The 26131-nt window shown below is 40.9% G+C and overlaps 1 protein-coding gene across 1 annotated transcript in view; it reads left to right on the top strand.

Annotated features, from left to right (window-relative positions):
• Positions 1-26131, top strand: part of SPAG17 (sperm associated antigen 17) — a 232028-nt gene that overhangs the window by 34157 nt on the left and 171740 nt on the right. Inside the window, 1 exon segment of the mRNA XM_032628568.1 lies at positions 21048-21179. Within this exon segment, the coding sequence (XP_032484459.1) occupies positions 21048-21179 (132 nt within the window).

Below are 26131 nucleotides of genomic sequence, written 5' to 3'. Positions count from 1 at the left end.
TTACAGTTTTGTATTTTAGGAAGCAAGAAAGAAAAGAAACATCTATGAGCAGGGTTTTTTATTTTTAATTTTTTATTGTGGTAAAAAAATACGTAAAATGTACAGTCTTGACTGTTTCTAAGTGTACAGTTGCACAGTGTTAAATATATCCACATTGCTGTGCAGCAAAGCTTCCCAACTTTTGTTATCTTACAAAACTAAAACTCTGTATTCAGTAAACAACTCCTCATTTCCTGCCCCAGCCCCGACAGTCATTCTACCTTCTGTTTCTAACAACTGAACAACTCTAGGTACCTCATATAGGTCGAATCGTACAGTATTTGTCCTCTAGGGACTAGCTTATTTCACTAAGCATAATGTCTTCAAGTTTTATCCACGTTGTGGCATATGTCAGAATTTCCTTCTTTTTCAAGGCTGAGTAATATTCCATTGTATGTATCTATGACATTTTGTTTGTCTATTCAGTCATCGATGCACAGATACACGGCTTTGGCTAAATGATCAAGTGACAATAACTAAGGTTTAAGAAATGCTTCACTTTCATGCATTGCACAAATATTTGAATGTCTATCATGTACCAAATCTATGGTTGAGTTTATCTTAGTGTATAAAACAGATATAATTTTCTGCCCTCACAGAGCTTATATTTGAATGGGGAAGGCAGACAGACATTAAGCAAAAAAATATATACACAGTTAAAATTGTGATAATTGCTTTAAATAAGAAGGAATTACATGGAAAATACTTTAAACTGAGTGTTTGGAGATAAACTGAAAGATGAAAAAAAAAGGCCAAGTGAGAAGAGTGGGGAAAATATTCAGGCAGGGGGAACAGCATGTGCAAAGAGTCTAAGGCAGGAGTGAAAGATGTCACCCTCTCAGAGGAATGAAAAAGGCCAGTGTGCCTAGAATTTAATTAGAGAGAGAGTGTGAGACAGAAGTGGACAGAGGCCAGATCTGCAGGAACTAGTATGTCCTTGTTAAGCAAGAGTTTGCATTTTTACTTCCTAGGAAATAGGAAGCCATCAAGCCTTTTAAAGGGGAAAGTGACACAATCTGAGTTCTTTTTCAGAATATTTTCCTACTTCAGAGTGAAATATAAATTGGGATGGGGTCATGAGATAAACATGGAAGTGAGGAGACCAGTTAGGAGGTCATTGGGATACCCAGGTGGAGATGGAGAGAGCAGGCAGATTCAGAGTATGTTAAGGAGGAAGAATCAGCATAATGATGCCACTGTGAGATGTGAGGGGTGAGGGAGAAGAAGTGAGTTTCAGACTCGAGTGATTCCAAAGTTCTGACTTGAGAAACTCAGTAAAAATATCTTCCAATAGAAAAAACTGAAGAAGATTAAATTTGGGGGAAATGTGGAAGTACAGTTTGGCCTGGGTTAAACTTGATACGTCTGACAGATGTTCTACGAGGAGAGATGTCAAAAAGGAAGTCAGATTTTTTAGTCTTTTTCATTTTTTGTATCTTTACATGCCTGGTGTGGTGCTGGTACATAATAAGTATTTGAAGAGGTGTTTGCTGTCTGAAAAAACTAATTTGTTAATGAAGGACTAGTGAGAGTTACTGGTAAAGACCACAAGCAGGACACGTTGGACCATTTCAACAATGGTAGTTCAGTAATATTTCCTGGGTACTAGCAGTTTTTGTCCCTTCTTTTTTCTCTTCTTTGGTTCCATATCCCATATGGTGGTTTTCTAATTATGGGTTACAACCCAGTGGTTTACACAGATATTTAGTTGGTGGCAACTGTGTGTGTATGTGTGTGGTTTGTGATGTAAACAGATTTTGCTGTTAATATAGGTCCGAAAAAGTTTGAAAAACCAATACCTTAGAGTCCTCTACACCTATTTTGTGTTATCTTCCTTCTGCATCTCCCTGGAGTAAAGGGTGTTGTAGACACTCATCCTTGTTCAGCCCTCACTCAGCAGACGTTTACAGAGTTTCTATTACAGGCTGGAAAGCGGGCACAAGATTCAGTTAGACCTGGTCTCTGCCCTCAAGAGCTGGTAGTCCATCATGTTGTAAATACTATGTTTGTTTCCTGCTATTTCATGACGTTTTAATACTTTGTAGCAAGTCGGATGTAAAAGTTACAGATTTAAGCCTTGGTTATAATTGAGTCTGTCCTTCATTGAGCCCTGTGGCTGACCTCACTTATTGTTCACAACTTTCAGCCAAAAGGGTAATGGTCCCCAGACAGGGTATGTTGGAAAGAGGAGGGAGGGAGGGGCAGAGCCGTCACCAAAACAGTTAGAGATGCAACAAAGATATAGATGGCCTTGCTTCCTGAGAGGGAGAGAATGCGTAGCTGGAATTGAAGTATGGTAACAATTTTCATGCTTCTACATATTTTTAGTGTGACCTCTATTTCTGAAATTCTAACTCATTCCTCCACCTTTGGTAGCAAGGAAAGGAAGAAGAAATACCAAACTAAAGGTGAGAGAATTGACTATTAGATAGAAATTCATTTATATTTACTGAAAAGCTACTGTACATAATAATTCACAGAATATTAATTTGAATAAGTGAATTTCAGATAGATGTTGTGTCTTGAAGTCCATTCTTCTATTTCACACACCTGACTGGCCGAAAAACCCCTCAAACCCAATTAAGTAGCCTGATAATGTAAGTTAACTAAAATATGATTTCTGTATTGCTTCCAAAATATATTAAAATATATCATTATGAGTTTAGAGGTTTGAAAAATAGAAAACCAGTCCTACAAAAATTCTTACCCAGAAAAAGTGAAACTGTTCGATAAACCCCTTTCCTTTAAAACTGCATCTTTTGGCTTCATACTTATTTGGATTACAGTACTCAGACTCACCCGGGCTCACTCGCTCATTGGGAAATATTTAATAAGATTATCCCCTTTATCGGAAGGAACATGTAATTAGTCCAGTTATTCTCAAGTCTTATAATATTATCCTTTACTGCTGGAGCTGCAGAGAAGCAGAGGAGAAGCTAATAACATGTAACATAGTCACAGGCCACCACTGCTGAGTCTTACGAATTTATGAGGAGCTAGTCTTGTAGTACATTCTCAAAGATTCATTTTAGGAATATCATTGAGAGGGGGAAAAAAAAAAGGGTAGATCCTATCTGGATTTAATGCAAGGGGCTAATATATTACTTTTTGTAACTAATAAAATTTCAAGGACTGACAGCAAATTTCTGATTTGCTTTTCCCCTAGTAAAATGTCTGCTTTGAATTATGCAGAAAGAATTCTTCTTCCTGCCAACTTGTTTCAATTCCATGTGCAAAACCATCCACAGAACATTGTCAGGGGTTTCTTATAGAGGTTCATTTCAGGATTCCTCAATCATTGGAGGAACACACACACGCACACGCACACACACACACACACACACACACACACACACACACACATACTCTTTCTCCTCTTTTGGGAGCAAGCAAAGGAAAATGGATTGGATTGGTAAAGTCTATGTATGGTGCTTTCCCTTTCTGAAAGTAGAGACAAAGATTAGTCATCAGATGGGAGAAAGAGGTTTTAGTGTCCTGTTTTATGTATGCAGGCCCACCCTGTATGTAGGTGGAGAGGGCAGTTGCCGTGAGATATGATATAAGAGGTGCTGGAAGTTCTGCCTGTCCAAAAATAGCCCCTGCAAGGCCTGGGTTCAGGCACAGGGTCGGTAAAACCCTGGTTCAGATGAATGCAACTGCATTTTCAGCATGCTAACCCATTATACCGTTATCCTATCAGCATGCGTTTATTTATCAGAAATAAAAGGTGGACCTTTGAGGGAATGTTCATTTGGACAGGGAGAGTAGGGAAAGGAGTTAGCAAGATTGAAGGTGCGGGGTAGCAATGCGAGTCCCCAGAAACCATTTCTGCATCACCATTGAGTGAGTTTGTTGAAACTAAACCTCTTCCACGTTCGTTCACTCCATCAGTCTTTTTTGAATCAGTATTTTATGGCATGTGACATTTTCTCCAACAGGCAATGCTTTTTGCTGGGACTTTATTAACAAGAATAATAACAACTCACATTTGGAAGATGCCTTTTAGAGTATAAAATACTTTTCACACACAATGTAGATTTGATCCCAACAGCCTTGTGAAGCTGACTTACATCTTATTATTCTCGTGTAGCAAATGAGCAGAGAGTCTCGAAGAGGTTAAGTGACTTGCCTTGCGCCCGCAGCTGATAACGTCAGAGCCCCATGTTGGAACGCAGGCTCCATATTCAGGCTTCACTCTGTTACTTCAGGCTCTTTGAGACACAGTCCCTACAGCCAAGGAGCTGACAGTTAAGTTTAACCTGCTTAGTAATTCACCTAAACAAAGGAGCAAGCCCTCTGGGAGTTTTCTCTAGTGCTGTTACCGAGGAAGTGTTTCCTCTGGTCTTAAAGTTTCTAAAAGAATTGTGCCAGTGAATTGGTTCAGCCACTATGGAGAACAGTATGGAGGTTCCTTAAAAAACTACAAATACAATTACCATATGACCCAGCAATCCCACTACTGGGCATATACCCTGAGAAAACCAAAATTCAAAAAGAGTCATGTACCAAAATGTTCATTGCAGCTCTATTTACAATAGCCAGGACATGGAAACAACCTAAGCGTCCATCATCGGATGAATGGATAAAGAAGATGTGGCACATATATACAATGGAATATTACTCAGCCTTAAAAAGAAACAAAATTGCGCTATTTGTAATGAGATGGATAGACCTAGAGTCTGTCATACAGAGTGAAGTAAGTCAGAAAGAAAAAGACAAATACCGTATGCTAACACATATATATGGAATTTAAGAAAAAAAATGTCACGAAGAACCTAGGGGTAAGACAGGAATAAAGACGCAGACCTACTGGAGAATGGACTTGAGGATATGGGGAGGGGGAAGGGTGAGCTTTGACAGGGCGAGAGAGAGTCATGGACATAATACACACTAACAAACGTAGTAAGGTGGATAGCTAGTGGGAAGCAGCCGCATGGCACAGGGATATTAGCTCGGTGCTTTGTGACAGCCTGGAGGGGTGGGATAGGGAGAGTGGGAGGGAGGGAGACGCAAGAGGGAAGACATATGGGAACATATGTATAACGGATTCACTTTGTTATAAAGCAGAAACTAACACACCATTGTAAAGCAATTATACCCCAATAAAGATGTTTTAAAAAAAAAGATATAGTCAGGGCTTCCCTAACTGAAAAAAAAAAAAAAAGAATTGTGCCAAACACAGGCTTCTGCAGGCACACGTTTGGCCTCAGACTTTGGATTAGACTTTATCAGTCATTCACATCATTCCCAGGGCTAAAGACATTCCCCACTTAGAATACCTGACCCCTCTGTACAAAGTTGTAAAATAAATAAACCAAATTAGATAGGGAAAATACAAATACGAATTGGCAGATATTAACTTAGGATTTTATCTAGAGCCCTTGGGACCTGGGGTTTTTTTGAGGAGATAAAAGGTTGGGGTAGAACTTGATCAAGAATGATGAAGTGACTGTAAATCTAGAATTTCTATATCAAATCACGTCTACTTTGCACCGTAAGCAAACACACACATATCTCCATCCCTTTAGATGATGAAGCCACAGTTTTGGAGCAGCTCTAGCTCATCCCTTTTTAGCCATTTTGCACTTCATTCACTTTATGCTCCTTCCTCAGTAAGTGCAAAGTGCACCGAGTTAAATAGAATTATGTAAAATTTAGACTTAAATGTTCCCATTTAGCAGCCAAATAACCCTGTTCAAGTGCCATCTCTTTTGTGAAATCTTCTTGGATTCCCGCAGGCAAAGCTCATCTTGCTGTGTTTTATTGTGGTTGTTTGTTTGTATCTGCCTCCCGCTACTTTGTAGTGAACGGCATGAGCATTAGAGGACATGTGTTATTCATCACTAAAACCCCAGCGCTCTAGGCTAGCAATCCCAAGTTATTTTGATCACATATCCCATCAGTTCAAAAAAAAAAAAAAATAGAGCGTTTGTTCCGTGTACATTGTGTGTGTGCATATGAACATATTACAAATATCATAGAACATCCTCAAAATTAAGAATTAAAAAGGACAAAATCAAGGCAAATGTAATCAAGGGTTCTAATATTTTCCCACCTCTTGGTTGATAATCTTGCTCATGCCCAGGGGTGCATTTGGAGACCAAATCCACTGATTTTCGCACTTTGGCTGGACACAATAAATGTTTGTGGAATGAGTCTCTGGCACATCAGGCACTTCCCCTGACACCAGTAACTTTCTCAATTAGTGAACTAGTGCCAAGCGTTTTCCCAGCCTCTGAGCACACTGGCTTCGCAAGAGGAGGGCTGGCTGGATGTCAGCCACGCTGGCCGTCACAGGGTACCCTTTTACAAGGGACAACCTGCACGATGTTTGTGATTTGTTTGCTGATTCTTTCATTCAGCATGTATTGTATTGGTTGTTTACCATGTGCCCATCATAAAGTTAATTCCAGCCTTCAACCTAAAAGACAGATATGGAAATGAGCAGTTTATTACCATATGATAACAACAAAGTTGTTAAGGGTACATTGAATGCACAGAGCAATGCCTAAATCTTTCTAAAGTTTTGAGGGAAAGGTTTTAGGAAAATGGCTAGAAAGCTGAATGGGGAATTTATGAAGTAAGGAAGGAGGAGGGGGAATTCTAGGCAGAGGAATCAGCCCAGGCAAAATCAGGCAGATATAGACAGCACGGCATAACCAAGAAATTCCAAATAGTGGGCATCCCTGAAGGATAGGAGGGAAAGTGCAAGGAGCAGCTAGGAACGAGACCAGACAAGTGTGTCAAGACTAGGTCATAAAGGGCTTGGTGTGCCCTGCTAAGGAGTGAACACTTTATCCTTTCGGTATGGGATCCATTGAGGAATTCTGCGCTGGAAAGTAACATGAGAGGTGAAGATATTAGAATCAGCGTGCAGGAAAAATTCTGCGGGAGGTCGGAAGGGTGGCACTATTAATAACAGTCCATTGCTGTATAGCATTTACATTGTATATTTCATTTATTAGCTGTTTTATTAAAAAAGCAATAGAGTACAAGTTAATTGTAGAAAATATGGGAAATGTAGAAAGAGCATAGCCCATATAGTATTAGGCGCCTAAGTATCTGTAGACTATTCCACCATTCAGAGATGCATGCTTCTTTTTAAAAAATAGGAACTGTATATACTTTCTATCATATCCTTTTCATATATTATGACATTAGCCTTTTTCTAAATCCATATACAGTGTCTATATAATAGAAAGCATGTCTCTATTCAATAATTCACTTAACCACTCCCCCTTTTGCTAAATGTAGACTGTTTACCAATAGTGAGGACCTTGATTGTTTCCTTATGAAAAATTTCAAGAAGTGTAATTACTGAGTCAAAGTATATAAATCTTTGTAAAGCTCTTGACATACATTGTCAAAATGCATTCGAGATAATTTGTGCCAATTTACATTCCTTCTAACAGTTCCAATTTAACCACACCCTCTTCAACATTGTATTTTTTATCTTAGTCAATTTGATAAGCAAAAGTTGTAAGGCTAAACATTTAATCATATTTTTATTGGCTGTGTTTTGTGATTACGGAATTCATGAAAGCGAAATGATTATGTAATTTTGTTTTTGGATTTCTTGTGATAATGGGAGGGGAACCACTGTTGTCTAAATTCAGAATGAGGAATATTTGCTTTGATTTAAAGCAGATTTTAGATGCTGTGAGGGTTACAAAAAGGAAGAAGCCATCATTGGGGGCCCTGCCAAGCTCCAGGTGCCCTGAAGGAGAAGGACACACATCCAAGGCTGCTAATACAGGCGCACCTGCAGGAGGGGACTGGATGGGAATATGAACAAGGGCCGGGGAGCAGGACCAAAGAGAATTGTCTCAGACAGGGGAATCTGGGAAGGGTTGTTGCAGGAAGGCCTTTGGTGTGAGCCCTTCCGACTGCTAAGCCTCTTCTTGCCTCTTTGTGTCAGTGGTCCTCAAAGTGGCAAGCCTCCAAATCACCTGCAGAGCTCATTTAAAAATGCCTATGCGAGATCCCAGCCACAGTGACAGGGATCGGGGGTGTCTTCAGGAAAGTCCAGGAACACACCTTCTCAACAAGCATCCAGGCACTCCCAAGCCTGCACTTGGAGAGATGCAGCCACACCTATGTCCACATGCTGCTCACGGGGCCGGGAGAGGGGCCATCCTCCCCAAAGGTGAACTCTCCATCTGCACCCTGGCTCCCCCTTGCCACCACCCAGAACAGGACAATGGCCCCACTTATTCTCCTCCTCCCGTTCTCCATGGCCCAGTGTTCATCCATCCATCCATTCTTTCACTTTTGAGCACTTGTGCCAGGCACTGCTCTCAGAGCTGGAGAAGCAGAAGTACCATTGAAGGCCCTTGACTTTAGGATATTTACATTCTCCAATCTGTTGAGTTCTGCCAAAGTAACAGTGATCTGAGAAGGGCCAGAGAATATTCATGCTTTGCTCATTCCCCTGCTCTTCAAGGCAGATGGTACTACTGCCTGCCTGCCCACTTCTTTGTCTATAGCCTCTGAGCAAATCAGAATGCCTCTGATCAACATATATGCCTCTAGCGCTAGGAGCAAATGACAGTCAAACAAAGCTGGAGGGGGAGGGTACAGAGTGTAAGCCCTGAAATACACATTCAAGGGTGTTGAGGTTTGCCATGCATTACCAAGACATCTAGGAAAGGCTGGGGGGTTTGCTGCCTAAGAACAGTCACTGAAGATAAATGAAATGCCAGGACTCAGAAGGAGACCTCTATACATCTGATTATGTCTCTAACCTGCTTAAAAACTCTGTGTCTCCTTATCACTTTCAAGATAAAATCCAAATTCCTTTAGTATGTTATTTGAGCAGCTGGTGGCCTCACCCCCTAATTCTCTCCCCTCCCCGTCCCCCCACCTGCCACTCTTGGCCCCACCCCCACCCCTCGAGTGCTTTCAGTCACTCTCAGTTTCTGGAATACACCCCTCTTCTATGGGCTAGAAAGACTGGGGAAAGCAAAGCAAGGGATAAAGTCAGACTAACGACACTATCCCCTTAGCTCTGACAGTCTCAAAATGGTTCGCCTTGAGAACTTGCTACCTTAGGGTGACCAACTGTCCTGGGTGCCAGGAACTTTCAGTTTTAGCACTGAAAGTACCAAGCCCTGGGAAAACACTCGGTTAGTCATCCTAGGGTCAATATGTAAGTGACCTTTGCCCCAGTTCTTAAACTCAAGGGTATTTAAGAATCTCTAGAATGCTTGTTGAAACTTTATGCTCCTAGAACCTCACCTCCAGAGATTGATTTGGTGGTTCTGGGGGTAGATCCCAGGTAATCTGTATCTTTAACTAGGGTCCCAGGGATTATGGGGCAGGTGGTCCACAGGGCACACAGAGAAACACTTATGGGAAACTAGGCAGCATCTGTCTGCTCACAAAGGGCTCTCCCAGTAGCCAGCCAGGAGACATCAATGCCCTGTATGCTTCCTCTATGAGTCCAAGAGATTAGGAGAGGACACGGGAAACTTAACAAACAAGCCTCTATATGGGACAGGTTTGGCATCGATTGAAAGTTAGGTGGCAGCAATAGCCTTGAAGAATACTGTCCACAACCAAGCTAGAGAAACACTACAGCTTTTTTGTAATCGCAAAGGAGTAGAGTTTTGCGGGGGAAAGAGGAGAGAGTTGACACACTGAATACATTCTTTGCCCAGCAGGACATTAGCAGAAATCCCACTCCAGGCTGTCCTCTGAAATGAGCAGCTTGGTAACTCTATATTTTAGAAAGATAGATACAAAAAATTAAGCCATATAGACGCACATTACTAATAACAAGGGACGCAGGGGTGCTGATAAGATGTGAGTTAAATATGTTAGTGTGAAAGGCCACCAAAGAAACCCAAAAGCAGTGGCTCTCAAACCTGAGTACATCGGGATCCCCTGAGAGCTTGTTAAAACACAGACTGCTGGGCCCACCCCCAGAGCCTCAGATGCAGCAGGTCTGGGCCGAGCCCAAGAATTCGCATAACTAACAAGTTCCCAGGTGATGCTAATGCTGCTGACCTGAAAGACACATAATCACTGTATTTTTTTTTAAAAAGTCTCTATTAGTTTGAAGGCATGAATCTCACCATATCGATACCAGCTTGGTCACCTTACTTCTAAGTTCACAAGAAAAAAATTAAAACTGGCTTAAACAAAAGGGAGTGTACTGGCTTGTATAACTAGAAGTCTAGACAGGTTTTGGGGTCAGCTTAGCCCACAGGCTCCAGCCCCACTTCCTGCATCTGTGAGGAATGACCCTTCCTCCATCTGTGTGGCGGCTCCAGCTTCCTATGGTGGTGGGATGGCTGCAGCCTCTTCCGAAAGCATCAGGACTGAGGAAATGGGATCCGGCAACCCCAGGAGACCACTCCTCACATCCCACTGGTCTGAACTAGGTCACAAGCTCATCCTGAACCAATCCTGGACCAGGGAGGTTAGGATTATTTCTAGTGCAAAGGGATCCACCCCTGGAGCTGCGAGCCCCCAGAGGCACACAAGCCAATTGGGAGAGGGGTGAACGCCTAAAACATGTCAGATTCTCCCAGAAAGGAAGGAAGGTGTGGGTGGGCACCCAGCAACTTCCAGTCTAGGAAGTGGAACGTGGAATCTAACTAAATGGCAAATTACTCACCTAGTGGTCTGGCATTGGGGTGCAGGAAGTTCAGGGACCAGCCGTACTCAGATATCTAGGCCAGTCAGTGACTAGCAGGGTATCAGTCACTGGACTCAGACTGAGGCAGGATTTTAGGGGAATGGTCTAGGATCGAAGGAGAAGACGACTAGGAAAGGAAGGTGGATGCCAGCCTGAGTTTCTAAGACATGATTCAGGCCTGGGGACAAGAGACAGATGAAGTACAGGAGAGGTAACTTTTTACCTTTACCCTTTGAGGCTTCTTCTCGGCTGGGTCCAAGAATTAAATTGACATTGGACAGATGGACAGGAGAAAAGCATGCAAATTTGCATACATTTTACCTGACACAGGAGCCCTCGTAAGGAAATGAAGCCCCACTCCCAAAGAAATGGCAAGAACTATGGGCCTTTATATTGGGTTGAACAGAGAGAGGCAGTGTGAAAGAGTAGGTAGACTATGTGGGGAGGCTAAAAGAAGTTAAGAATTATTTTAGCAAGGTCTTCGTGTATAGAATTCTCTGTCAACTTCTGGTCCTCAGTGACGATGATGTTAATTTCCTTCTGGTACAGGGAGGACATCTTTCACATGGAAGCTTTTATCTCCTGTTTTCGTGAAGAAAAAGGGAGATTAGAATGCCCTTCTTGCATCTGCCGTTTTTCAAGTGCCTTTAGTTCAGAATAATCCTTATGCCAAAGTGGCACATTCTGCCACCTTTCAGAGCTATTTTAGGATCTGAGGGGTCTCAGGAAAAGAAAGAAGCACAGCTCTCTAGAGTGGAGGCACCAGGTAAAGACAGAACTAGTAAGAGAGTCAAGAGTATTTAAACATAAAAAAAAAAAAAAGCTAAAAAGCTACAAAGCTCTACATCCCTCCAGCGAAGATAGGGACTGGGTATATAGACTGGGGAGGGGCTGGGATACTAGATGGGAGCCTGGTAGCTCCATTTCAGGGGTGAAAAGGCTTCTGTGAGGCCACCGAATATGGTGATGCAGAGTAGGACCTTGGAACTAGGTGCCCTGAGTTCAGATCCCACAGCTAGTACTTACTTGTGATCACCAGGCCTCAGTTTCTTTATCTATAAAATGAGGTGATGAGTCTCTACCTCGGAGGGAAGGTGAGAGTTAAATGAGGTAGACTATCTAAAGTGCAATCCTTAGATTAGTTTAGTGCCACTGTTGGAACAGTCCGTATCTGGCACATAGTGTGTGCTATGTAGCCGCTTATGTGTTACTTATTTAGCCTGAGAACCTACTGCTACTTGCAGTCTACTCCTAGACCTTTGTGATGGTAGCTATGAATATTGGAAAACGCCCAGCTTCAAGTCAAACAAGAAATAACTCCAAAAGCTATTTTAAATTTATTGAATGACATATGCATCGATTCTATGCGGGGTTGGAGACAGATGAATCACATCAGGATCAGCCTTTCCAAGCTCCTAGAGATTACAAACCCTGCACACAAATAATTCCAAAACAAGAGAGCCAGCTCCCTTAGGGAAGATTCAAAAAAGTCGTAGGGTTGTTCAGTTGTAGCTTTCATGACAAGCTGAAAGAACCAAGAATGACTTCAGAGGGGTGGGGGCATCTTGGGACTGAGGAAAAGAGCTTGATCTAAAATTAAAAAAGGATTACCATGATAATAGAATCATATGCTACTAATATACACCTAAAGCTAATATATATCTGAACTTCCTATATCATCCTTTCCCATATTATCACGTTCAGCTTCATGTGCCTTTATTTTGTGGGTATACAAAAACCCAAGCGCTACTTAAAAAAGGAAAGCTTTAGGGACTTCCCTGTTGGCGCAGTGGTTAAGAATCCGCCAGCCAGTGCAGGGAACATGGGTTCGATCCCCGGTCCAGGAAGATCCCACATTCCATGGAGCAACTAAGCCTGTGTGCCACAACTACTGAGCCTCCACTCTTGAGCCCACGAGTCACAACTACTGAGCCTGCCCACCACAAGTCCTGAAGCCCGCGCATCCAGAGCCCGAGCTCTGCAACAAGAGAAGCCACGGCAATGAGAAGCCCACGCACCGCGATGAAGAGTAGCCCCCGCTCGCACAACTAGGGAAAGCCCGCGCACAGCAACAAAGGCCCAATGCAGCCAAAAACAAATAAATAAAAAATAAATAAATTTAAATTAAAAAAAAAAAAGGAAAGCTTTGCTTTTTCCTTCTTTGGAAGAGTAAGTCCAACAAACGTTTCTAAGATAAGTCCTGTGCTTTTTGACATGAGCATACTAGATGTTCAAAATGCACCTCTCCCTTGGGAAATTCATCACATTTCAAATTATACATGTCTGTTAAAGCATAGATCTGTTCTACCTTCTATGTATTTGTTATTGCTGCTTCTGAAACTTCCTTACGGCCCCAAAGAGGTCTTAATCCCTGTCAAATGTTATTATGTTACCGACTTTTATATAGTCTTGAAAGGGGTTGTTTATTTAGTTTCAGTGACTCCTTGTTACTGCCAAATATTATTTCATTTCAGCCCAGATGTAAGGGGTCCAATGACTGGAATTATTTCACAGTCCTGACATTGTCGAGAGATGGATACCAGTTTAATTATGGACAGCTGAAAATGATCCAGGAGTCACCTGCTATGGATATTTATCATCATTATGAACTTCTCACCAAGCTGTGGTCTGAGCCCTTTCATAACGTTCCATTTGCGTTAGACAGACAGGATGACCTACATGGAACCCAGATCTTCTGTCACCTTGAAATTTATGTAGGGACAGCTTCATATTGCTTGATTATTTTCTTTTCCTCTGCTCAAAGTGAGAAAATATGTTGCAGTCATTCCTATTCTTTTTCTTTCCTCCTGTCTCTCTCCATTGCCTTCTCTCCCTGCTACCCTGCTCCTTCCAGCTGTGTTTCCAATTATGCCTCATTGGAAATTATTCATTACTTAAAGAATGTGAACTGGATAGACTAGACACATAAAGGATCAAGCAACGCAATGACTGCAATGTAGTTGGCACCCAGTAAATGCAGGAGGAATGAAGGAGGGAAGAGGGTGGAGGGAACAGGAAGGGAGGCTGAGGAGTTGCCGAACACTCAGATCATTACTCTGTCTCATTTTAGAAGAAATTAAGAATAACAGACTTCCTCCTCTCCCCCTCCCAGAATACACTGCACCATAACAGAATCTGTTTTACACCTTTTCTTTTTATCTCTGCTTTCCCTAAATGCGTCTTGATCTGTCCTTGTCAGAGCAGAGAAAGGGTTCAATGAAAGGAAAAACCAGATTACCACCAGCTGATAATAAATTAAGGTTCCCCTTCTGCCTGCCCAAATGCACATCTCTCCATTACTTTTTTCTTTCCCCCAACCTGAGCTGAAAGGTCTTCAAGAATTCCAGTCCCGCCCTGGATGTAAGAATTCCAGTCCTGCCCTGGATGTAAGCATGGCAACAGTAAGAGCTCACTTTAGTGAGGGTTTACTGTGCATAGATCATTCACCATGCTAAGTCTTTTCATGTGTTTCTTCATGCAGTGCTTGATAACAGTCTTGTGAGATCAGCACTATTCATATTCTCTTCCTGTACATCAGTGGTTCTCAACCAGGGACAGTTTTGTCCCCCAGGGGAATTTGGCAATGTCTGGAGATACCTTTGGTTGTCACAGTGGGGTAGCCAGGGATGTGCTAAAAACATCCTCTAGTGCATGCAAAAACCTCCTGCAATAAAGAATTAGCTGGCTCAAAATGTCAATAGTACCACTGTTGAGAAACCCTGCTGTAGTTTAAAAAGCTGAAGTTTAAAGGAGTTGATAACTTTCCCAAGGCCACCCAGTGGTATTTGAGAAGACTGGAATACAAACGCAGCCTGTGCTTCTGCTTTATGCTGCCCATGAGTAGTTACGGCTTCAGCAGCTGGGTCATCATCCCTTGTACCAGAGGACCTAAAATTCCCAACAGGAATCTTTTCCTATGAGGGCATCTCCATTTAAGTGGCCCTTTTCAGTCACTTGAAATCACCTGCTCATCCATCCTTTTCATCAAATATGCAGAATCAGTCCCATCTAAAGCAGCCGTTGACTCTAAACATTGAAAACTTTGTGAAACACACACACACACACACACACACACTGGGGCAATACTTCCTCTGACTTTGTCATTTTATAAGCAGATATAGCATATATAAGACAAAAGCAGAGTGCATAAGCAACAAACTTTGAAGATGGCCTATATAGTTACAGTTTACTTTGATGAATAAATTATACATATTTAACCTGACATGTGTTTAATGATAAACATAAGCACTTGTGTTCTGCAGAATAATTAGCTAAAAATGGTAAGCAGCAGTATTACTTTTAAGGTGTCAATCAAAAATATTAGTATTCTTCTCTTTTTATTAATTCTTCAGTATCTGCAATCTCAGGTTTGCCAATGTTTTGAGAAACTGAGTATCTTTTAATAATCTTAATCATTCCCAAAGGCAGCTACCAAAACACACATACTTTTGTGCAGACATGCACACACAGGCACATGCATGCACACAGACCCACGAGTCTGTGCACAGTCCCGTGGTCACACACAGTCACACACCACATATCCACACACACTTGGACACAGTCACACACAGACAAGTCCCAGGTCTTACTCCCCAGAGCAGCTTCCTTTGCCTTTACTCCTCCCTCACAATACAGAGCTGCTGTCTCACCGGTTTTCTGCCCCACCTACCCACTCACCCTCTCTGATGCTTCTCCTTTGACCGTAATCTGAAGGGTATTTCCATTTTCCCTTCAGAGCCCTTCCTCTGAATGACCTAGCCCTGGTGTATAAAGAGCAACTTCAGGCAGTGAAACTTGAGGGTGGATGCATGGGAAACTAGTCATGGCCGCAAGACTGCTGTCACACTGCAGCCTCCCAGTGCCACAAAGGTGAAACCGTATTTATCTTCAGAGCCAGCCTTAGGCATTGCAAGCTTTCAGGTTAGAGGGAATAGCTACCTCCCATCCTAAATTCTCAAATGCCACATCTGTTACTTCTTGCTTGAAATTCTATCATCAGTTGCTAGTCCCTTTCATTCTATAAATAAGGGATAAAATTTTATAATACAGCTTAGTCACTGGTATGAGTAAAATTCATTCAAAGTGAGTTACCAAGTTAAATCTTTTCTATTTTAGCAGCAGGAGGGATTTAGAAAGCAAAAAGGCACTCTATATCTTTCTGAATTTTGCCTTGGACCAGCCCTGTTTATCCTCACCTGTACAAGGGCACATTTCTTAAAATGACCAGGAAAAAATGTCTTAGCCTGAAAGTCACAGATTTCCATTACCTTTCACTGTGTAATATCTGAGTGCACCATTACTATTTTATAAGGCATGTAAGCATTTCCTACATTAATAAACTTTGCCAAGGATGGTGCCAAATAGGATATCTTTCCTTTCAGTTTTGGCATAAAATCTAAGGGACAAAGTGATGGGATGATTAAACAAACATTATTTAATTAAATTAATTAATTAATTTATTTATTGCTGCGTTGCACGGGCCTCTCACTGTCGTGGCCTCTCCCGTTGCGGAGCACAGGCTCCGGACGCGCAGGCTCAGTGGCCATGGCTCACGGGCCCAGCCGCTCTGCAGCATGTGGTATCTTCCAGGACCGGGTCATGAACCTGCGTCCCCTGCATCGGCAGGCGGACTCTCAACCACTGCGCCACCAGGGAAGCCCCGTTATTTTATTTTATATATTGAAGTATAGTTGATTTACAGTATTGTGTTAGTTTCAGGTGTACAACAGAGTGATTCAGTTATATATATACACAAACCACTTGACGATATGAAAGTGTGATACTATTTGTATTAAAATACAAAAAGATATAAGTATATGTCTATATATGCATAGGAAATTACATAAGGATACACAAGAACTGGTTAATGGAATGCAGGAGATTGGGGAAGCATTTTCTTTTCATTGTACGTCCTTCTGGTACTGCTTGCACTTTTTACCATGATGAGGAACTATTGCACTTGGTCATATATTAAGGAAATGAGAGAAACAAAAGAATGTGGTACCAAATGAATGAATGAATGAATGAATGAAGAAACAAAGCGAATTAGATCTGCATGTCAAAAACCTGTTTGCTCCGCCCTGGGCTAGTTTGGACTGAGCCAAGTTTATGGATTCTGCTCCTATTTGCTGAGGTCTTTATATATCCAAACCAATCCTAAGTCATTGACCCAAGAATAATGGGTTAAATGTGAAATCATATCTTACGCATTTTTGCAGCTACTGTAACAAATACCATGGACCCTCAAGGAGGGCCCTGAAACCAAAAGACTTTTAGGAAAAAATGGTGACTATATTTGGAGTCCCTGGAGGAAAAGCCTTTCCTCATCCCATCCCTCTCCCTTCATCCTTCCCTTTTCTGCCTCACATAACCACACATTTCCCTCTCCTCCACCACCTCTTTTCCCTGGTTTGTTCCAGGCAAGAGAAATGCAGATCCAAAATCTTTACCCTTCCTCAGAACTCACCTGGATTGAACGTGCAGCAAGTTACGCAACTTAAGTCAAGCTGTTCCTTGTGCCTTGTTGTAAGCACACCAGGGAAGCCTGGCAGCAGACCTGCAGACCTCATGGAAGTCCTATCTATCTATCTATCTATATCTATCTATCTATCATCTATCTATTTATGTATCATGTATACACATACATATATGTATGCATATGTGTTTATATGTCTGTATGTATACATGCATTTGTGCACACACATACATTTTGTTTTCATGGGAATCTGTGGAGCAGTTCTAAGTGTTTGTCCCAACCGATGCCGTGCTTACTACTAATGTGGGGAGGATCCACGGAGAGGATGGAAGACGGGAAGGGAGGGCACTAGTGTCTGTGGGGGGACCTGATCCCCAGGCAAGGAAAGAATTTGGCTCATTTGGTGTATTTTTGTTGGATCAGATCATTAGGTAGTAAATATGACATACGTCTTTGAATCAGGTCAGTGATAAAGAGAGAAATGTTTTTATTTCTTAGTGTGCTCAGAATCACAGACTTCCTAACAGACAAAGGGCATCCACCCTCAAAATAAGATCCTTACAATCGTGTCTTCCTGCCTCAGCTGCACTCTTGGACGCTAAATTTCGTCCTACACCAGTCTTTCCCAGGACCAAGCACCTCGGGTAGCTTGGCCTGGATGTCCCCCCAGCCCTGGCAGGCCCCGAGGCCTGGCCTGAATAGGTCCAGGAGACACGTACAGGCCTTGTCTGGGAACAGTTTTTCTCCATTTAGTAAGTCTCATTTGCCCATAAGACGCATTTTTTAAGTTTCTGACTCATGCCAGGCTCATTTATTTGGTATTTTGGCTTGATGAGTACCTAGGTTTTAACCCACGTAGGGCTGTTTTTCTGCCTAGTTCTGGAAACTTTGGGGTTTGTCTAATTACTCCTCAACCCTGATCAGCTCACGGCTCCCTTTTTCTCTTGTATCCCTCATCCTCCCAAGACCTACTGCCCTTGTCGGCCTGCCTCCCCAGCACACAGACACACACAGAGACACACAGATGCACAGACACACAGACACACAGAGACACACAGACACACATGGACTAGATACTGGACAAGTAACCCTTACAATGCTGGGAGGTTGAAGATTTGATTATTATCTCAGTTAATACGAGTAAGGCAAGGGAAGGGAAGCCTTAAAATCTGTGTCTTCTGCACATGTTTTTTCCTTCCCTCAAAGACTTATCCTTCAAACAAAGGCCCTCTAAGGATTTGTTTTTCATCTGAGACCAAACTACTGGCTCTTGATTGGCTGGAAGTGTGAACTATGGGGTGTGAGAAGAAAGACTTTTCGGTAGAAATTCACTTATAGACATTTTTCTTTTTCTGCCTCTCCTGGAGATGACCCACATTCCATAAAAATTTTCAGTCTAAGATGTTTTTCAGCAGAGACTTTCATTTACATTAATTATCCTAAGGATTCGCATTACCATTCCCTTTGGGAGAAGCACAGACAGAAAATGGCATGCCTGGGAGTCAAACCTCCTCCTCTGAGCAACCTCCTCTGGGAAGGACAAGCATGCCGGTTTCTGCCATTGCCAACAGTGCCACGTGCAGTGCTGTGCCCTTCTCCGGGAGTGTGGGCATCGGCACTGGGTCTGCCTCCGACTGGGTCACCCTGGGCTGCTCAGGGAGGAGGGAGCATCCTCCGGGCTCGCCCCACCACTGCTCTTCCTGGCTCTGTGTCCATGAGATCATGGGTGCCCAGCTATTCCTAATCTCGCCATTTCACAGTAGGGTATCATTCTTATTTTGAGGCTGTGCCAGATTTTTGTTTTAAACCCAGCTCTCTACAGACAGTTTTCGACTGACCAGAAATAACATTTATGGCCCGCAAAACACCTTTCTCTTGGGACATTTTGTTGTGCTTTGAGTACATTTTAACACAGTGAGGTAACATTTGTAGCCTAATAGGGACATGGGGATAGAAAACAACTCCGGAGACATCCCATCCATCACCGTGACACCAGGCAGGCTTCACCCACACCACCCAAGACATAGGTAAATATCCTGTTTTCACAGGTCTTCAGGAAAAGAGACCCAGTCCAGTGTTGACTTCCCTTCAACATTGTCATTATATTTGTATCACAGGGAAACGCCCCATCCTAGACTGCTATGAGCTTCAAAACTCAAAGCTGTATATTTTGAACCAGATGTCACAGAGAAGCCTGATAGTCGGCACACTGTTTAGCTGGTATTGAAAAATAACATTTCAAACCAAATACATCTACCCTTTGAGGCTGGACCCAATCGGACAGCTTTCATTTTATGTGTGACTGTCCGTCCCCTTAGGATTCCCTTCTCTCTTGAGTCTGGTCATCATTAAGTGGTGAGATTCCACAGGTGTATCCTTATGTTTTCCAGCTCCCAGAAATCACAGCCATCATGTCCCTTTTCCTAAATCGTGTTAGCAGGAGCAGAACTGCCATAAAAAGCAAAGAGCTCTGTTTCATGGAGGGTGTTTGCTTAGACACATGCAAAGCTTTCTGACATTTGGTTTGTTCCTTTGGTTTTTGGAAACAGCAGCTTTAAAGGAGTCCTTTCCCTGGCTTTCCCCTCCTGCATTGCAATGCAGGAAACCCCAATGTGGTCTTGAGGCGGTCCGATTACATTTTGGCATATGATAATCCACAGGGCCATCTGCAGTTAGAAGCAAAATAGCCATCTCCCTTTCTTTCAGCTATTTCCCTTGGCAAAGTGAAAAGTCATAAGGAACCGGATTGGTCAGGAAAGCCCTGACCAAGGGCTTGTATGAACCTCAGACAAGACGCAGCCCGATGAGATGCGGTGTGCGCCATCATTATCTGAGACGGAGGCTGTGAAATTGACACCATATGCGCCTGGAGGAGTAATTGCACCAAGGGGGGAGAAAAGCAACATGTCAGGACATTTTAGTAACACCTAATTCATCCCGAGGTTATAAATAAACCTGATGCTTGCTTGAAAACAAAAGTGGAAAAACACTTTGACTAGATTACTTTTGTGACAGAGCTTCCAGCTGAGGTGAACTTTATTAGGGAGACAACATGAAGAAAGAGAAATACATAACAACTTTTTATGGTATATTTTACATGATTTTATTTTTTATTTTTTTGCAGTAAATAAAGTGGTTATAGGGCTCCAAGGAAAAGGGCCCAGATGTTAGACAGTTGTGTGAAATTTAGAGGAAACAAGCTGTAAAAAATGCAGTTATAAAACAGGCTGTCAGTGCCACACATCTGGACAATACAGCTGTATGTTCCTAGTGGCTGTCGTCACCCAAAGAAAACTCAATAACCTTATTTCACCCCAATTAGGCTGCATACCAACAGGATAAACCTTAAATTGCAAGGGGTGGGAGTAGGGGAGCAGCATTCACTCGGCGCCTCTGTGTCAAACAGCTTTTATCTTTCATTTGAATTTGGTCACCAAGAAATGAAAGACTGCTAACATAGCCATTTCCATTTTTATAAAACCCTATTTAATTTATAGCGTCGTAAGAAGTCAGGGTTTGACAGTTTGGACTATTGGCTGTGCCAAACAACAGACTTTCTGTAGCATGAAACTGACCTACCGGTCATCCTAACACAGAGCTCCACCTGTCTTTCCTCCACCCATGTTTGGGAGTCTGAGTCTAGCACCATCATGGGAAGCACTTATTGGAAAAAGTTCATTTTCAGACAACCCAATCTACTTAGAGTAGAGGGTAAATGCCTCTCTTTATGGCATTGGGGCATTTTTCCCTAATTTTTTTGGCCCGCAATGAGGCACCTTTGTGGCAAGACAAATATTACAAAACTCAAAATACCATTTCATCTTTTCATCACTGACAGACATGCCAAAGGTTATAAAATGCCACTTTCCTAATAATTGTGTTTCTTCATAGGTTTTAACGGCAGCAAAAGCAATTATGGACAGCGGAGAGAAATTTACCTTACCACTGATAGGGAAACTCTTGAAATTTCAGCTTCTCCAGGTTAAACTGAAGGACCAACAGCGACGGGAAAACGAGAAGAAGGTACTGGGAGGGAGATGGTGGGTTTTCTAAAGACGGCAAAGAGTGAGTGAACTGCAGCCAGGTTCTCTGGGGCACTTCCTCTCTCCGTAAGCCTGCCACGAAGTGTTACGTAGCACATTTAACTGTTGCCTCAACTTTTTAGGGAAAAGCCTATCCAAAGCGCTGTTGGAGGAATTACATTTTCTCAAAGACAAACCCATTAAAAATAAGTTCTCCTATGCAGAAATGTGACAGTATCCCAGGGCATGTGGCTGAGGTTGTTTTTATGGTAGTCTATTTGTATGTTAGGAACAAATTAGGGAACCAAAGGAGAGACACAGAGTCAGGAGAAGTAAATATAAAAAGGTGAGAAAACCCCACAAAGTCGGGGTCTAGCTATTTTAAATATTTTACATGATATTCAATAGGAGTACCTATTAAAATAATGGGCTACATCTGCATCTTCCTAATAATCTAAATATTTCAGCAGCGCTCCGTTACTTCTACTCCTATATTATATACCTGCTTATTTCTTCATGTGTAGACTTTTCATTTGATTTGCCTATGGAAATCAATCTGTGAGCTTTCCAAAGATTTGTATTTTTCATCTGAAAAAATATTTTAAAATAGTTTTAGCAAAGTGATGCTAGTTTCAAATCCATTTGCTCTTTAACCTTAGTCAAAATGAGAGATGTTTTTCTTATTTTCCAAATCACGCTGAAATATTTTTGGAAAGCCAAATGCTTCTGTATGTACATGTGTAATGTATATGTGTGCATGTGTATGTACGAAGTGGGTGTATAAGTAAATTGTTTCTTTATGCCTCTAAGTGGGAGAGGCAAAACCAAGTCATGGAAGAAGAAAGAGAAAAGTGAACATGTTCCAATAATACCTACTTCCCCTTTGTTAAGACCCCCCCAAATCTGGCTTTCCTATTTGAATTGAACTCTTGACAGGGTGACTGTAGAAAAACATAATAATGCCACCTTAAATTTGTAATATAGGGCTGTATGTTTTTCAAAGAGATTCTGCATTTAGCATCTTACTAGGGTGGTGTATATTGTCCCCAGAAAAATTCTACATATTTGAAAACAGTTGATGGTATAGTTTTCCTTCTATATGAAGCTCTTTCCAACGTGTACAGGAGGTTCGTACCTTAAAAAATACTCAGGGACGTTAAGACTTGGCAGAAGAAAAATTGGAAAATTTGAAACTAGTATAGAAAGATCCTTTCTTGTCTTTTTAAAATTCCAGTGTCACATGGGAATGTGAATTACAAAAAGTAGACTGTTAAGTCCTGCAAAAATTCTTGCACCTTCTGTTTGCTTTGTGCTTTCCCACAGCACCTACAAATATACATAACACATTAAGAGTGTCAATTTCCTTGTTTGCCACCTGTTTTAAGTCTTGGTAATTGTTTGTAATAGGAGTAGGTTTTAGATTTCAGTTAACAAATTTTAAGTAACAATAAATGCAATATCCTGGCCACCCAGGAAACGTTTTTAAAACTAACAGTATAAAGATATTTCTGCACTGTTATTTTGCTCAACATTTTTTTTTGAAATGTGAACAGTATAATAAGACAGTTATGAGATTCTGAAGATACAGAAATAATCTTTATTTGTTGAAAATTCAAGAGTCTTAAGGAATTGGGAGTTGAATTTTAGATTTATAAAAATAAAGAAGTAATAGATGCATAAGAGGACTCTTTGAGCAATTAAGAGCCAGCAATTACATAATCTAATTTGATGTCTTCATTAGATTGGGTTCCCGAAACACCAGCCCCAAATCTCTGAGTTACAACCACACGAGTCAGTACTAAATAATTGATGAAAACTGATTGGAAGGGAGAGCTCTCCAGAAAAATATTCTAGGTAAAGGCAAGACTAAGGGAGTTGTTGGAGGGATGATGTAATCTATGTTCATTTCAACAGCACTGCCCAGCAGGTCATTTGGAACAACAGAGGTTAATGCTTGTCAGCCAGGGAGTTTAGCAGAAAGCAAAATAAGTATAAAGTATGTAAAACTGACACCACGCTGTGGTTTAGAAAATGGAAAAAAAGGAAAGAGGACTTTACCCAATTTCTTCCTCTTTCTGAACCCCGGGTGAGATTCTGAGATTCCTGCAAGGGGAGTGACTGTCTCTTCGGCTTTTTAACATCAACATGAGGTATATGTGGTTGCTTTCTCTCAAATACTAGTTATATGTTTACATCTGTACAACCCAGAGTGTTTTGTATCTTCTATGTTGAATTTTTGGAATTGAATTTTTAAAAATGAATGGTTGAAAAATATCCATAGCAGTAATTACAGAAAATACTAGGGAGACAGGACAAAAACTACTAATATGAGTACGTCCCTGTCCTTTTAACCCAGTGGAAAAAAATGTAATGTATACTACATATTTGATTCTGTTTTTTTTTTAAACTTGCTTTTTAAATTAATTAGTTTATTTATTTATTTTTGGGTGTGTCGGGTCTTCGTTTCTGTGTGAGGGCTTTCTCTAGTTGCGGCAAGCAGGGGCCACTCCTCATTGCGGTGCACGGGCCTCTCACTATCGCAGCCTCTCTTGTTGTGGAGCACAGGCTCCAGATGCGCAGGCTCAGTAGTTGTGGCTCGTGGGCCCAGTTGCCTCACGGCATGTGGGATCTTCCCAGGCTCGAATCCGTGTCCCCTGCATTGGCAGGCAGATTCTCAACCACTGCGCCACCATGGAAGCCCCTTGATTCTGTTTTAACCATCAAAACTTTTCTTAATAATATAGTTACAATAGCCACATACAGTGAAAATAGCATTATTTTAGATTCCACTAATTTTAATAATTTATAACACTTTAGTCCGGGCTATGCTTAACATTGCATTTGCTTTGTCCATGAAGAAAGTTTACTGGGTAATTAATATTATAAAAAATAACACAAGGAAGATATTTCTTAGAAGTACAGTTTAGAGGCCTTTAGCATATAAATTTCTGAGAGGCAAATCCCTGCCTCTAATTGTAATAAGTTGAATATATTTCAAAACTTTTATATATTCAGAAACATCTTGTTGATTACTTCCAAATATACATATAATGAAGAAAATACACTTTATTTCTAGAAATGTATTTCAGAACTTCTGAATATGATTTTTTCATATAATTAATCCCAAATTAGATTTTATTATATCTTAAAATCGGAATAAGAGAGTGTTTTGTTTAGAAATAAGTTTTCCTTGTGCACATCATTATCTCAACATTTATTCTGCATTTTTAGTTATATCATTATCAATTTGTTGTTAATTCATTAACTTAACAAACATTTAGAGAAACAATGTATTGGGCACATATATTTTCATAAGGTTCATTATAATTTTAAAACAAATTGCTGACCATGTTTTAATTTAGTCATTATCTGAATATTAGTATTTTTCACATTTTTACTTCTTTTTAACTCCAACTTTTATGTTATATATTAATTATAAACATTTTTAAAAACCAAAACACTTCATTGTGAATCAAAATATTTAAAATATATTGAGAAATCAGCTAAAAGAAAACATTTAATCATCAAAAAATTAAAAGTGTCTATAATACAAGCAAAATTAACCCATTTAAATAATCAACCAAACTAAATCTAGTCTGTGCCGTTGAGTTCAGAACATTTGGATAGGTTTTTTTAGGAAAAGATCCAAATATATTCTAACTGTGCTTTTAATTTGTGAATTCAAATAACCAGTCCATATTTTCTTGGATATTTTTAGCATATCTTTTATATAAAAGCAGAACAGTTCTTTCTCTTTCTGGCTTATCTACTTAGCACAAGTTGCCTTATTTTTCAATGTCCTAGAATTGAATAGATGGAAGACAGGCAGTAAAGAATATGGACAGATGGTACTGGTAAACTTTTCTTAAAACATCTCAAAATTAAAAGCACCTAAATTTGACCAGATATCATGATGAAGCCCAAACAACCGAGAGCCTGCTCCAAAGGACCGACAAAGAGAAATTAGGGTAAATTTCACAGACGTTTTCCAGCTTACTCCAGTTAAAACCCCGAAACACTGGAAACCGGCCAATGTAATGCCATTTTGTATGTGTGTTTTGTTTTAAAAGAAAAGCCATAGGGACATACCAGGAAATTACAGGCTGGTTAGTTTTGATTCAGTTGTGGTTAAAATCTTCAGAAACTATTCTAAGAAATCAAACAGAGGAAGAGCAGAAACTCAGTTTAGAGGGACCCGTGTGGTTTCAGGAAAGGAATAACTTGCCTCACTAACTAGATGGAATTCTTTGAGGCTGGATTATCGAAATGAGGATACTACCAACAAAACTGTTGGATCTGAAGAGCTACAAAATTCAACAATTCAGGGTAAATTATAAATGATTCCCTGGCTGGCTTATCTGTAAACTAGAGCAGTGCTTTCCTAATTGGGATGCTATTAATTAATGAAACCTTTTTACAGACTTCAGGAAAAATGTAAAGAAATGCACACATTTAAAATAGAGCAGTATTTTGAAATACAAATAGCTACAGTTACAGCAGCTAATAATAGTAATTAGCTACCATTATTGACTGCTTGCCAGTATACTAAGCTCTTTACATATGTTTTAACATTTAATGCTTTAAATGACTTTATGAGTTACAGAGTATTATTCTCGATTTGCAGATGGGGAAACTGAGGGTGTGAAAAGTAACTTTCCCAAGGCTAAATAGCTACTCAGGATTTAAGTCCAGAGCTGTCAGAGTCTAAGATTATGTTCTTAACCACTGTACATACCCCTTCTGAGTGTGTCTCAATAATTACGCAAAACAGCACTCTTGGCTCACAATCAGTAGAGAACTTCCCAGGGATGCTTCTTTGAAGGAGCAAATGGCTTTGCTCAGTGGGATCTACCAACTCGTGTAATTCCATGTTGCATAAAACATCCTGAGGTTAAGCGGGGCGGGGACTGGTCAGAGAAAGGAACAAAGTCCACCAAAGACAAAGGGCACTGA

Source organism: Phocoena sinus, chromosome 1 (genome assembly GCF_008692025.1).
Source record: "Phocoena sinus isolate mPhoSin1 chromosome 1, mPhoSin1.pri, whole genome shotgun sequence".
NCBI classification, from domain to species: Eukaryota; Metazoa; Chordata; class Mammalia; order Artiodactyla; family Phocoenidae; genus Phocoena; species Phocoena sinus.
This window is presented reverse-complemented; position numbering and strand designations above follow the sequence as displayed.